Source organism: Rhinatrema bivittatum, chromosome 2 (genome assembly GCF_901001135.1).
Source record: "Rhinatrema bivittatum chromosome 2, aRhiBiv1.1, whole genome shotgun sequence".
NCBI classification, from domain to species: domain Eukaryota; kingdom Metazoa; phylum Chordata; class Amphibia; order Gymnophiona; family Rhinatrematidae; genus Rhinatrema; species Rhinatrema bivittatum.
The window spans coordinates 718,557,288-718,569,986 of NC_042616.1; the positions used below are offsets into that span (position 1 = coordinate 718,557,288).

General features: G+C 37.9%; 1 protein-coding gene across 1 annotated transcript in view; it reads left to right on the forward strand.

Annotated features, from left to right (window-relative positions):
- Positions 1–12,699, forward strand: part of VPS13B (vacuolar protein sorting 13 homolog B) — a 2,198,633-nt gene that overhangs the window by 1,562,935 nt on the left and 622,999 nt on the right. The window contains 2 exon segments of the mRNA XM_029587199.1: positions 8,526–8,652; positions 10,408–10,551. Of these exon segments, the coding sequence (XP_029443059.1) occupies positions 8,526–8,652; positions 10,408–10,551 (271 nt within the window).

Below are 12,699 nucleotides of genomic sequence, written 5' to 3' on the forward strand. Positions count from 1 at the left end.
GATTTTGTACTATGACCACAGTTGCCTTGGGAATGTTTGTTTGCACATTCAAAGAATCTGAATGATTCTTTAAATGATGTAAGTTCTTCCTCATTAAGGTGTGACTATTTGGCCAGTGATCTTCATTGTAAGAATAGTTTCTTCCATTTTGCCCAGCACTATCAGGCTCACCAGTCTGAAAGTTTTCTTGATCATCCTTTTTAAAAATCATTGTCACATTGGCCACTTTCAGTCTTCAGGTATTGTGGCTGTTTTAAATGATGGATTACAGATTACTAGTAATGGTTTGCAATTTCATGTTTGTCATTTTAGGGCACTGGAGTGGATGGCATCCAATCCTGGTGACCTGTTGCTCCTTTGTTTGTCAGTTTGATCTATTTCATCCTTCATTATCACTGAGATTTATTTATTTATTTTTATTTATTTAGGGTTTTTTTATACCGGCATTCATGAACTCGTTCACATCATGTCGGTTTACAGAAAACAGGGGTGCGAAGAATACAACCTAAGACATGATAACGTGATGAAGAGAAGCAGTTACAATTAACAAGGGCTTTGTTTTAGTTGCTCAGAATCATCACCAATAAAGCATGTTTTAGATGTGGGCATATTTCCAACATCATCCGCAGTAAAGTCCAAGGTACATAATTCATTCAGTTTTTCTGGTATTTCCTTGTCCTTCCTGAGCATTGCTATTATCCCGGATGGATGTGCTAGAATCAAACTGACTTACCAGCCCTACAAACCAGTAAGAATACCAGGTCCAGTAGATAGCCTTTGCAAACTCACAATTATAAAACTTGCAATTTAATCCTAACCTTAAACTTGCTCACAGAATTAATTCAAGGTTTATTTTCCCAGAAAACCCCAATTATAAACTTACAATCAAATGCTAAGCTTAAACAGGCACACAATATATGTATAGAGAGAGACAATAGTTTAACCCTTCAACAAATTTTATGGAAAGATTTAAACGCTCTTTTCTAGCAAAACCAACTTACCTCCTGCAGATGAAGGCTCTGCTGTCAGCACTCTCTGAGGACTGATCTTTACTCAGTTCTTGCCTTCTGTGCATGTAGGGCAATTATTTCAAACAAATATACTTTAAAACTACTATTTAAGACTCTTTTGGGCAAAGGTCAATCAAAGTGCTGAACAATGCATAAAAATATTACATCATATTAAAACAACATAAATCATAAAAACACAATATTGCATTAATTTCTATAGCACAGAACCTCAAATCAATATCCCAATAGCGAGGAAAATGCCATGTTTTTAGCTGTTTACAGAAACATAAATAATCTTGCACTAACCTCAACTCCACTGGTAGTTGTTTCCAGTAAACTGGCACCACCACGGAGGACATCTGTGCCTTCATTAAGGCCCTCCTTGTTATGTTGAGTAGTCTACAGGCTGCCCCCATGGACGGCCACACTCACCTTCCCGACCAGGACTCGTCTTCCTTCTCCCAAAGTGCCTTCCGTGCCCCCATGCGGTGGTCCACCATGTCACCACGCAGCAAGACGCTACTGGCCTTTTGTTTTCGTGGGCCAGACATTACCTTATTTAAAGGGCCAGAGGTGGGAAAAGCACTGTGGCACTGGATGATGATGTCACATGCTAAGCCCTATAAAAGGCTCACTTATTTTTGCCCTCAGCAATAGGTCCACCTATTCCTCAGTACAGCATATTACTTTGTGTCCTTGTCTTCAGTTTCTTCATTCCAGCATCTTTGTCTTCAAGTTTCTTTATTCCAGCATTTTTGGCTTCTGTTCTTCAGCCCAGCGTGTCTTCAGTCGTGTCCAGTTTGTCTTCTGTCTTTGCCTGCTTGTCTCCAGTCTTGTTCCTGCTGTGCTTGCCCTGGAATTCCTACCCTGCCTCTCCGTTCTTTGTCTTCTTCCTCGGTCAGATAACTGGTATTGCTCTTGGTCTGATCTTTGACACGCTTGCTCACTGCCTGCCTCTGACCACTGCCTGTTCCTGGATACATGTGACCACCGCTTGCCTCTGACCAATGCCCGGACCTTGGACCTGTCTGACTTCCCCCTACCAGCAGCCAAGCTTTCCAAGGATCACCACATCTGCCATCCGCAGAGACCTCACCTAAGACCTGCCGGCACCCAAAGGCTCAACCCAAGGGGAACCAGGGCTGGTATAGGTGAAACTCCCACTGGCTTTCTACTTCACCTTAGTCTGCCTTTTGACGTTGGGAACATGAAGGGCTCCTCTGTGCAGGTTGCACCAATCCTGCCTTGGCCCAAGGGTCCACAGATGCAACACAGATGCTTAGATTCCCAGTTACAAGGATATTCCCAAATCAGTGATTCTCATCTCCAGTCCCCAAACAGTTCTGCTTTAGATTTCTTCACCAATAATTAAGGGTCCAATTGATTTTGTAGCTGTGGCAAAACTATGTGAGTCTAAACCAGATTTCATACTGTAGAGTGTTCTCTATGATGGTGATTAATTTGATGGATTTGGAGTTTGTATTTGCTTAAAACACCTTACATGGGCTGGGACCTATGTCTGGATTAGTAAATAGGGCCTGAAAAATAAATCTTCAGTTTAAAAATTGTATTCTTAAAAATTTTAAGTCTGTGTACAGAAATTGGCTTTTTATGTGTGGAGATTGGAATTTTAAATGTTTGCAGTTTATTTTTAATAGTGCAGATGTGGCTATTAACACCCATGTGTAATAAGATGCTGTTTATTTGTTTTACCTCCAGCAAATGTTCCAGTCAATCCAGTAAGATTGCAAATATGAACATTAACAGAAGGCAAAAGTTTACATTTAGAGTTAGACTCATTTTTTCTGTATATATACATAAGGGATGTGTTTATTAGAATTGTCTGCGGAGAATGATCAAATAATGCAAAGCATTCATTTATGTATTATCTTTACTTGTATGTTAGATATTATGTTCTCTAGCTGAGTAAAATATATTATTTCATAAAAACAAATCACAGGTGGGCCCCTTTGATATGTACAGAGAATTAAACAAGCTTAACAAGCTTTGGAGTTCTTATGGTTTGAAAGAGATAAGTGGGTAAGTCTATATTAAACTGCTGATGTTAAATTTTAAGGAAACAGTGATGGTCCAGAACTGCCACAACTCTTACAAGTTGCCTGGTGCCATTAGTTTATATTTACTAGATGGACTTCTGCTTTTAAGCATTATCAAGAGGACAAATAGCATGTACATATGGGAACATTTCTAAATGTAAACTCATCTGATACTGTTTACTTTGGTATTTTCCTTTTAAACCTTGAGAATAACTCCTGTATTATGTGTAGTGGTGATAACCAGCTTTAACTATTCTGCATAGAGTTGTGTGAAAAAGTTTAGGCACCCCCTAGTCAAATTATATAATTTGATGAATAGAAAATAACACATGTGATACAAACCTATGTGATACAAAGATAAACACAGCATCTTTCTGCAATGTTTAATACAAAATTAATATTTATTTGCTGATTTTAACAGATTGAAATGAATGAAAAAGTGAATATGACACGTGCAAAATTTTGGACACCCAATTGATTCATTATCGTAAGCGGATAAGTTTCTATTGTTATGCACATGCATAAGTTTCTATTGTTATGTTCTCCATGTAGCAGAATGCTGGAGCTGATTCCAGCATGGTAAGAGGCTGCAGGCTTCCCTAGCATGCATGCATGCCGATGCCACCCAATTTAAAGGGCCCACGGCAGGAAATCATTCCTGTCCTACTTAGGTTGGTCTCAGCACTCCTTCAGCGCCTCAGCAAAGGTCATCTGCAAGTCCTGATCTTGTCTTCAAGCCTGCCAGTCTCATTCCATTTCATCTCTAAAATTTGTTCCTAGTTTCCTGTCCTGCTTCCAGTCTTCAGACCTTGCTCCATTCGAGTCAGTATTAATCTCCATTCCAAGTCATCCACTTGCTCTGCATCGGTCTTCAGCTTCAGCGTTGCTCCACTTCAGTCTTCAGCTTTATAATAATCACTTAAACCACAGCAAATATTCAACTTTATATAAATGTAACTTGAAAATTTTCATAAGGGACAGTCATATGAGGAAAAAGTCTGGCAAACTCCTAGAGAAAAGCATCTTTAATTCATAATCATAGCCCCATGATAATTCCAGTGCTCCAAATGATTGATGATTAAATTCAACTCAATATTATTAAAATATTTCTTGTTATGCTAATATCCAATGTAAAAAGTTACTTACCTGGAAGGATAGTGATAATAATCTATATTGAATTATAGGGAACATTCATGGATTTATCAATGAAAAACAATGATGTGTTAATTAAAGAATTAGAGTGGAACTTAATAATAGAGCAATTTATATTGCTTTATTGATTGGCTGCAAATCTTGGTGAAATGTATTTAAATCTCCATTGCATTGATAGAGGATTACATCATAAGAAGGGGACCAGATGAAAGCAACTTGGTCTGTGGAGATTTGCTGAAGTGGCAAGGATTGAATTCCTGATACAGGAAAAGCAAAACATGGGAGCCATGTCGGGTGCTACCTCAACAGAAAGGAAGTAATTTTTTGCATTGGATATTAGCATGACAAGTAATATTGTAATTATATTGATTTGAATTGAATTGTCACTTGGAGCACTTGAATTATTATGGGATTATGATGATAAATGAGAGACTTTTCTCTGGGAGTTTTCCAGAGAATTTTCCTCATGTGACTATCCCCTTATGACCATTTTCATGTTACATTTATATAAAGACGAATATTGCTGGTGTAGAAGTGATTATTTGTATATATTTCATGAGCAAATTGGGATTTTGATTGTACCGTATAGAGGTTGTGCCAACTTCATTTCACTTAGAGATTTAATGAAATATACAGTTTGACCATTGATGCCTAAACTTTTGTGTACAGCTGTATCTGTACAAGGAAAATTTATTTGTGTATTTTTAAGTTCAGAAATATAAACTAAGAAAAAAATGTTAATGACAAAACAGATATAAATTATTTACAATTACCTGTGTAGTGCTGTTATCTGTCAATGGTATCACTTTCTCACAGTCTCCTGCTCTTTTTTTTTTTTTTTGCTTTAAGTCTCGGTTTCCTCCTTCTCCAGTCTATCACTATACATAAGAAACTCTTCCTACAGTTGAGCCTTTTTATATGCTCTGCAGTGACAGATCTAATGGTAATGGCTATCAAATTTTTGTATCGGTGGATCTTGCTGACTGATCTATTAAAAACCAAACTTCTGGTAATGTTTTTGAATGAAATCAAATGCAACAGAATTTTGTAGATTTTTTATGAGCTTTAGAAAAATTTGCTAAATTTTTGCCAAATGAATATTACAGGATTCATAAATTTTAATTATGCTTACAAATACTGCAGTTCAGTTGCTCTGTCTGCTATTTGCTGTTAGCTCATAAATTATAATAAACAGCTTAAAAAAATTATAATAAACAGCTTAAAAAAATTATAATAAACAGCTTTAAAAAATTCATGTAAAACTCTTTTAGACTGATCAACTGTTGAGGCTCATAAACCAAAATAAATATATAAAAAAGATCTACTGGAAGACCTGGGGTATTCCATAACAGCTTCTTATCAAGAAAGCACCAGGAAGATAAGCCCTACCCGCGCCAAAGCTTGGTACGTGCCGGATTTTAAAACCCACGCAGGTATGCCTGGATCTCCCGGTACGCGCATAAAAAAAGTTTGCTGAAAAAGGGGCATGGTCATGATCTGGGCAGGATCCTGGGCTGGCCAGCACTGCACCATGAAGCCAGCGAGTAAGTAGTTACACAAGCGTGCACATAACTGAGGCTTGTCAGTGAGGTTTTCAGGCTTGGGGAAAATGGGAGGCAAGTTAGCTAGGGGGTTTAGGATGTCACTCCTTTACTGGGGCAAACTGAGAGCGAACTGGGAAAGTGGCCTCTTGCGTCGCCGCACATACCTACTAAAATTCCCCTCACGCGCGCCAGATGACATTCGTGCGCACTTGAACATGTCAGTATAAAATCATGCGCACATGTACGCGCAGATAGCCAATTTTATAATGCGTGCATTTATTATAAAATCGGCACAGCCATCTGTGCACACTGGCAAATGCACGCAGGTCTTAAATTTTACTTCATAAGACTTGCCATATTGGGTCAGACCAAAGGTTCATCAAGCCCAGTATACTGTTTCCAAAAGTGGCCAATCCAGGTCACAATTACCTGGCAGGATCCCAAGAGGTAGATAGATTATAAGCTGCTCGTCCCAGATATAAGCTGTGGTTTTCTGCAACTCCACCTTAATAATGGTTTATGTACTTTTCTTCCAGGAACTTGTCCAAACGTTTTTTAAATGCAGTTACACTGATAACTTTCACCACATTTTCTGGCAATGAATTCCAGATCTTAAAAATGTGTTGAGTAAAAAAATATTTTCTCTTATTAGTTTTAAATGGATTGCATGGTATCTTCATTGTTTGTGCCCTAGTGTTTATACTCTATGACAGAATAAACAACCAAGTAATGTTTACTCGTTCCACTCCACTTATTATTTTATAGACCTCTGTCATCACCTCAGCCGTCTCTTCTCTAAGTTAGAGATGTAATATCTTTAATCTTTCCTGTTGGGAAATAGTTCCATCCCCTTTATCATTTTGGTTGCCCTTCTCTGTACTTTTTCTATTACTGCTATTTTTTTTTTAGATATGTTGGCCAGAACTGAACAAAAAATAATCAAGATGAGGTTGCACCATGGAGCAATACAGAGGCATTATGATATTCTCTGTTTTATTCTCCATTCCTTTTCTAATAATTCCTAGCATTCTATTTGCTTTCTTGGCTGCTGCTGCACACTGTACAGAAGATTTCAACATATTATCAACGATGATGCCTAGATCCTTTCCCTGAATGGAGACTCCTAATGTGGAACCTTGCATTGTGGTAGCTATAAGTTGGGTTACTCTTCCCTAAGTGCATTACATTGCACTTGTCCACATTAAATTTCATTTTCCATTTGCATACCCAGTATCCCAGTTTTGCAAGGCCCTCTTGCCATTTCTCACAACCCTCTTGTGATTTAACAACTTTGAATAATTTTGTGTCATCATCTAATTTGAACCCCTCACTCATTCCCATTTCCAGGTTGTTTACAAATATATTAATTAGCAGTGGTTTTTAGGTGAGTGGACCCTTGAGTCGGCTGAGACGGATGGTGATGCACTGTGGGAACCCACGGTGGACGTCGCAGCTGGGAGGCGGCACTGAGGAGATGGCCCTGGGAGGCTTCACCCTTGGAAGCCTGCGGTCCCCCTGGGAGGAGCCCGTGAGGATCAAAGCCACTGGGACTTAGGCGAGGCCCTCTGCGACCGGGAAGCAGCCTCGACCAGGAAGTCGATGAAGACTTCACCCTTGGAAGCCCGCGGTCCCCCCGGGAGGAGCCCGTGAGGACACGAGCTGCTGAGACTTAGGTGAGCCCCCTGGTGGGCGAAGAATCGGATACCTGTGGATGAAGAGAAGCCAGAAGCCGGAGTCCAGCCAGGGATGGCCGCTGAAGCCAGAAGTCAGTGGACGAGCCAAGGTCGGAAGCCAGGAATCAGAAGCCGAAGACCATATCAGGGATCCGAAGCAGCAACTAGGAGCTCTAAACAGAGGGAACCTTGTTGCAAGCCAGCTGCAGGGTTTAAATAACCCTGTAGCTGGCTCTTGAACAGTATTTGGCTTTTTCATCCAATTAATTGCTCATACACCCATTATGTCTGAAGATTTCCATATAGTACTAGAAAATTATTATTGGTAGGGCTTTCTTGAAGCAAAAGTAAACTTTCTTGAAGCAAAAGCCTGATTATTCTATATTCCCCATTTCCATATCACTTTTTTGCAAGAGCAGGAATGTTAATCTTGTGCCATTGTTAAAATTCAACACTTTGAAGGTAATTTTGAAAAGGATTTATATGAATAAATTGGCTTTTGAAAACTGTTACTTTTATATCCCTAACTCCTTTGAAAATTCAATCCATAGGGCTGAATTTTCAAATGGTTTACATGCGTGAATGGACTTTTGAAAATTGCTAAATTATATGCTACTTACATGCAAATTCACTCCAATTTGTACAATTAGATCACCCAAAATTCCCTCCTTTGAAATTACCAATTTGAGATTGTAAATATCTCCACCCCATTCTATTCATACCCCTTGAAATAACTATTCAGTATTTTGGAAATAAGAATTGGTCAAACTAACTCTTTTCTAGTCCATTTCAGAAGCTTAAAAGTTTAAGACAGAGGAAATTATTTTTGAGTGAGCAAATCTTCACTCCTCAGACAAGATGAAACTTAGGCTCTCATCCTTCCCAGATTCTGAGTAGTCACACTTAGAGAAAAGTATAAGAGATGGGGCATTCTGGTGATCTAATTTCAATTGCAGCACACAAATATTTTCATAGGTGTTTTCCAGTGGATGAAAAATATAATTATTTATATATTAAAAAAAAATGTATGTCTTTTTTAATATGTTAAGTATTTTAAACTTATTTTGTTTGGTTTTTTTTTCCTTTTAGCATCCGGCGACACCAAGAACGCAGAGCAATTTTAAGTCCAATTTTGACAGATTTCACAGTACGAATAACTGCGGCTCCTGCGATTATTTTCACCAAAGTAATTTCTCCAGATAACTTGCATGCAGAGGTTGGTTGCCAGAAGTAATTATGTATTTTTAATGTGTAACTGTAATTTTGCTTTAGTCTCCATTTAAAACAAAAAAGTCATTTAAGCAAAAATACTAATGGGTTCTGTATTATTGGCATCTATAAATGATAACCCACAATTCATCTTAAAAAGCAAAATGGATACTCCTACTATTCAATCTGAAATTCAAATATCAGCATAGGAAAGGACTTTATTTTTAAAAACCACAAAAAGAAAGTATTGTGCTATACATATGGCCACAATTTTAAAGTTACAAATAGTAACCATTGACCCATGAGGTCCAAATCGCTCACACACAAAAAAAATAACTAAATGAGAATCATATTCATTTGTTTTGTTCTTCCACTTTTTTTCTTCCACAGCTACTTAACTCTGCAGTGCCTCCTATTTGCTATAGAGTTGAAATATTCGGTAAATGGGAGGCTAGAACAATGATTGAAAAACTAGAGCTAATTCTAGTCAGTCTGCCATAGCTATTTCACATTCTGTTATCTTCTTCCTTCTTATTAGTCATGAACGCAGCCATCATCTTAAGTGATCCCAGGGAAAGAGCTGAGAGGGAGACAATGTGAGAAATATGGGATAAGGTAGGGAAGGGTACTATACTTCAGGGCATTAAAAGAAAGAAGAATGAGTTTAATGTAATATGGGATTGGACACCACCAAAAACAGATTTGCAGAAAAGGAAAGTGATGTGATTTTTCAGTGCATTGCAAAGATGCAAGTAAAGCACTGGATAAGCCTGAGAAGAATTAGTTGCAGTACTCAAGGCAAGAAAGAGCCTAGTGACCCTGAAAACTAAATTCTTTATAAGTAATGAACTGAAACATGTTTTGCTAAATGTATTATCAAAGCCAAACATTGCACAATATATGGCATATTTCCCAAAACTTTAGGGTACCACAATGTCTTAAGATATTCCAAATTAGTGAGAAAGATTTACAAAAATCTTGTTGCCAACTAATGGGCCAGCTCATTAGAGACTAATTTGTGGAGCATATCACACTCAAGAGATTGTGGTGCATTGCTTGGCACAAGCATGTGGGTTGGGAAGGACATCAAAAACATTAATTTCTGCACATTGCCAATGATTATTTGCCAGCATGAGGGCGTTAGTTGTTATTACAGCAGCTCCCGAGAAGGACAAACTGGTTTAAAAATGACAGTTTTGCATCACTGTGTACATGAAGAAATGGTATATAAATTATATCTTGACAATGAGAAACCTTGTAAACATTTGCACTGTTCCAATTAGTAATCAGCAATTGTGGAAGCAAGAGGGATAAAAATCTATCACGAATAAGAGAATGAGAAAATATAACGGTTTGCTGAAATACCGTGACATAAAAAAGACTTGAAGAAAAAAACACAAGCTTGACCTAATGTACCTTTCTTACTGGTTTCCAAATTATAAAGCAGTGTCTGCTAGCTTATGAAACATATAACTTGAAATTTATTTTTCCCATCATCCTGTCTGACCAAATTATTTTTGTTTTTTATTGTTAACTTGGATGGAGCTGGGTTGATCACCTGTTGCTTCCTTTCAGCATCTGTGTTGAAAATTCTAAAATACATACTAAAGACAAAATAGTTCAGCTTATTGTATCAAAACTGCTTTTCACAGTCAAGCAAATTTAATTTAAAAGGGAAAAAAGGTATTATGATTTTTTTTTACCTGTTACATACGAAATACAAAAAAAAAATCTAATAGCACTTGATGGTTTTTCTCTACAGGAGATTTTAGTTTGTGGTCATTCATTGGAAGTGAATATGACCACAAATCTGGATTTATTCCTCAATGTGGCTCAAGTGCAGCTCTTACAACAACTAATACAAGCCAATATGGTTGGAGTGGAACCTTTAAGCAAGTTCACAGAGGTAATCGAAACCTGGCTTTCCTGATCATTTTTGTGGTACTTTTCTTGTTTCCTGGAAATAATATAAACCTCGTTTGGTTCTTTTTAAATAGGAAATACTTGGCCTAGTTACCATGTTTAGTATTTTATATTATATTTAGTTTAGGATCCTCACAGAAAAAACAAGTTGTACGGTGCAATTTTAGCTTCCAGAATTTAACAAGCAATTCCTATGAGCACTTAAGTGAGAGTGGTATCAGTTTAGAGTCTCAGTGGGAAGCAAAAACCAGAAAGCTGTTACATTAACATAGAGGAGGACTAAAAACTATCTAAATACCTTTAGTCAAGTGATGAAACCTGGAAGCTGGCAAACATAATTTGACCAAAAAGCTAAGTAGTTAAGTTTGGGAAAATAGATTGCTCATCATTTATTACAGTTTTCTAAAATTGTATTTTGACCCAAAATAATCTTTTAGATTCAGATTTCTACTCATGCTTATTAGTATCCATTAGCCTTGCGTGCTTGGCTGTATTCACTTATTTTACCTTAGATGAACCATCTTTATGGTTATGGTATTTTCAGAGATTGTGTTGAATATTTAAAATTATACACCCTCCATGATTCAGTGTTAAGAGAGTAACATCATTACAATCCGTGTTATATAACAGAGTTTAATACAAAGTTATATACCACACCTGATGCTTTATATGATGCATAATCATGAAATTCTAGTATAAGGATTTAAGATTTGAATACTTATCTCCTACATTTTTGTACATCATCTGATCTTGCCTTGCCTGTGAAATTATTACATGAAAGTTCCTTGGTATGTAAAAATAAGGATCAACAAACAAGCTGTAGATGCTGCCTTGTTATTGAACTAATGGTATTAAGAAGTCTGATTGATGGAGATTTGTAACCGTACTTTTTCCAGAGCTGCTACTAGCTAATATTACAGTCTGCCCTTGGCGTTATGTCAGTTGGTTGACTATAAAGTCTTCAGAAAACAATTAAAGACATATCTATTTAGTGAGGTGTTCACAGGCTGTGATTGACCTATTTTCAGATGCACAATGCATAGGTTTGTTTAATACCAGTGATGTTTGTGTGTTTAATTATTTTATTATTTTTATTGTATTTGGTGATTGTTAGGAATTGCTGTCGATGTTCTTGGAATCCACTTAGAACAGGTCCTGGAATGCAGAATACAAATTAAAGTACATAAATAAATATTCATGACTGGTTTTCGAGATCTGTAGACTGGATTACAGATTAGTGTTTGATTTTAAACTTGTAAAGAGGTATAAAGTAAAAGAATTGGATTATGGATTTAGAGAAAGTGAGAAAGTTGATAGATGCAAAGAATCAGAATTTGTTAATTATGTGATATTTCTTTCTAACAAATCACACATCTAAACCTTAAAAAGCTGTTTTCTGGTTTGTTTTGAATGGAATGAAACAAAATATCCCAAACATTTTTTGGAATTTTTGTTTCATTTTTTAAAAAAGGGACTTCCCTGTGCCCCCCCCCCCCCCCCCCCCCCGGCCTATACCACCACTTCCTGGGGTCTTCCAACCCCTCCCAGTATCCCTCCAACACCCTCGCCTACCTCTTAACATTAAGCCAGTCTAGGGCTTACCCAGCTGGGCTGAGCTAAACTCAGCAAAGTCTGACCCTGGGCTAATCCAATCTTCCTCCTCAAAAACGATCCAGAGCCAGAAACCTTCCTGACTCCTACTTACCCCTACCATGGGATTTTGAAAGATGAAAGGAGCAGGATTGAGTTCCACTTCCTCCTGTCCTGATGCATCTCTTTAAAAATGGCACCAGCCAGCCCTGAGATTGGCACCAAAATGGTGCCGGTCTCAGGACTGGCTGACACTATTTTCTTGTACAGCCATACAAGCATACACCATTTTGACATCACTTTGGTATCATTCTTAAGGCCAGTCAGCAATATTTTTTAAAGAAACACAGTGGGGAAGGAGCAAGTGGGGATCACTCCTGCCCTTTCTTCCTTCATGACCCCCACAGAAAAGCTAAATGGGGGACCAGGGTGGTCCCTGGCTCATTTCTCAGGCCAGCAGGTGGAGATGGGGAGGGGCCTGGAGATGCCTCAGCTGGACTTGGCTTGGCTCAGCCCAGTTAGGTAGGCCCACTACCCGGCT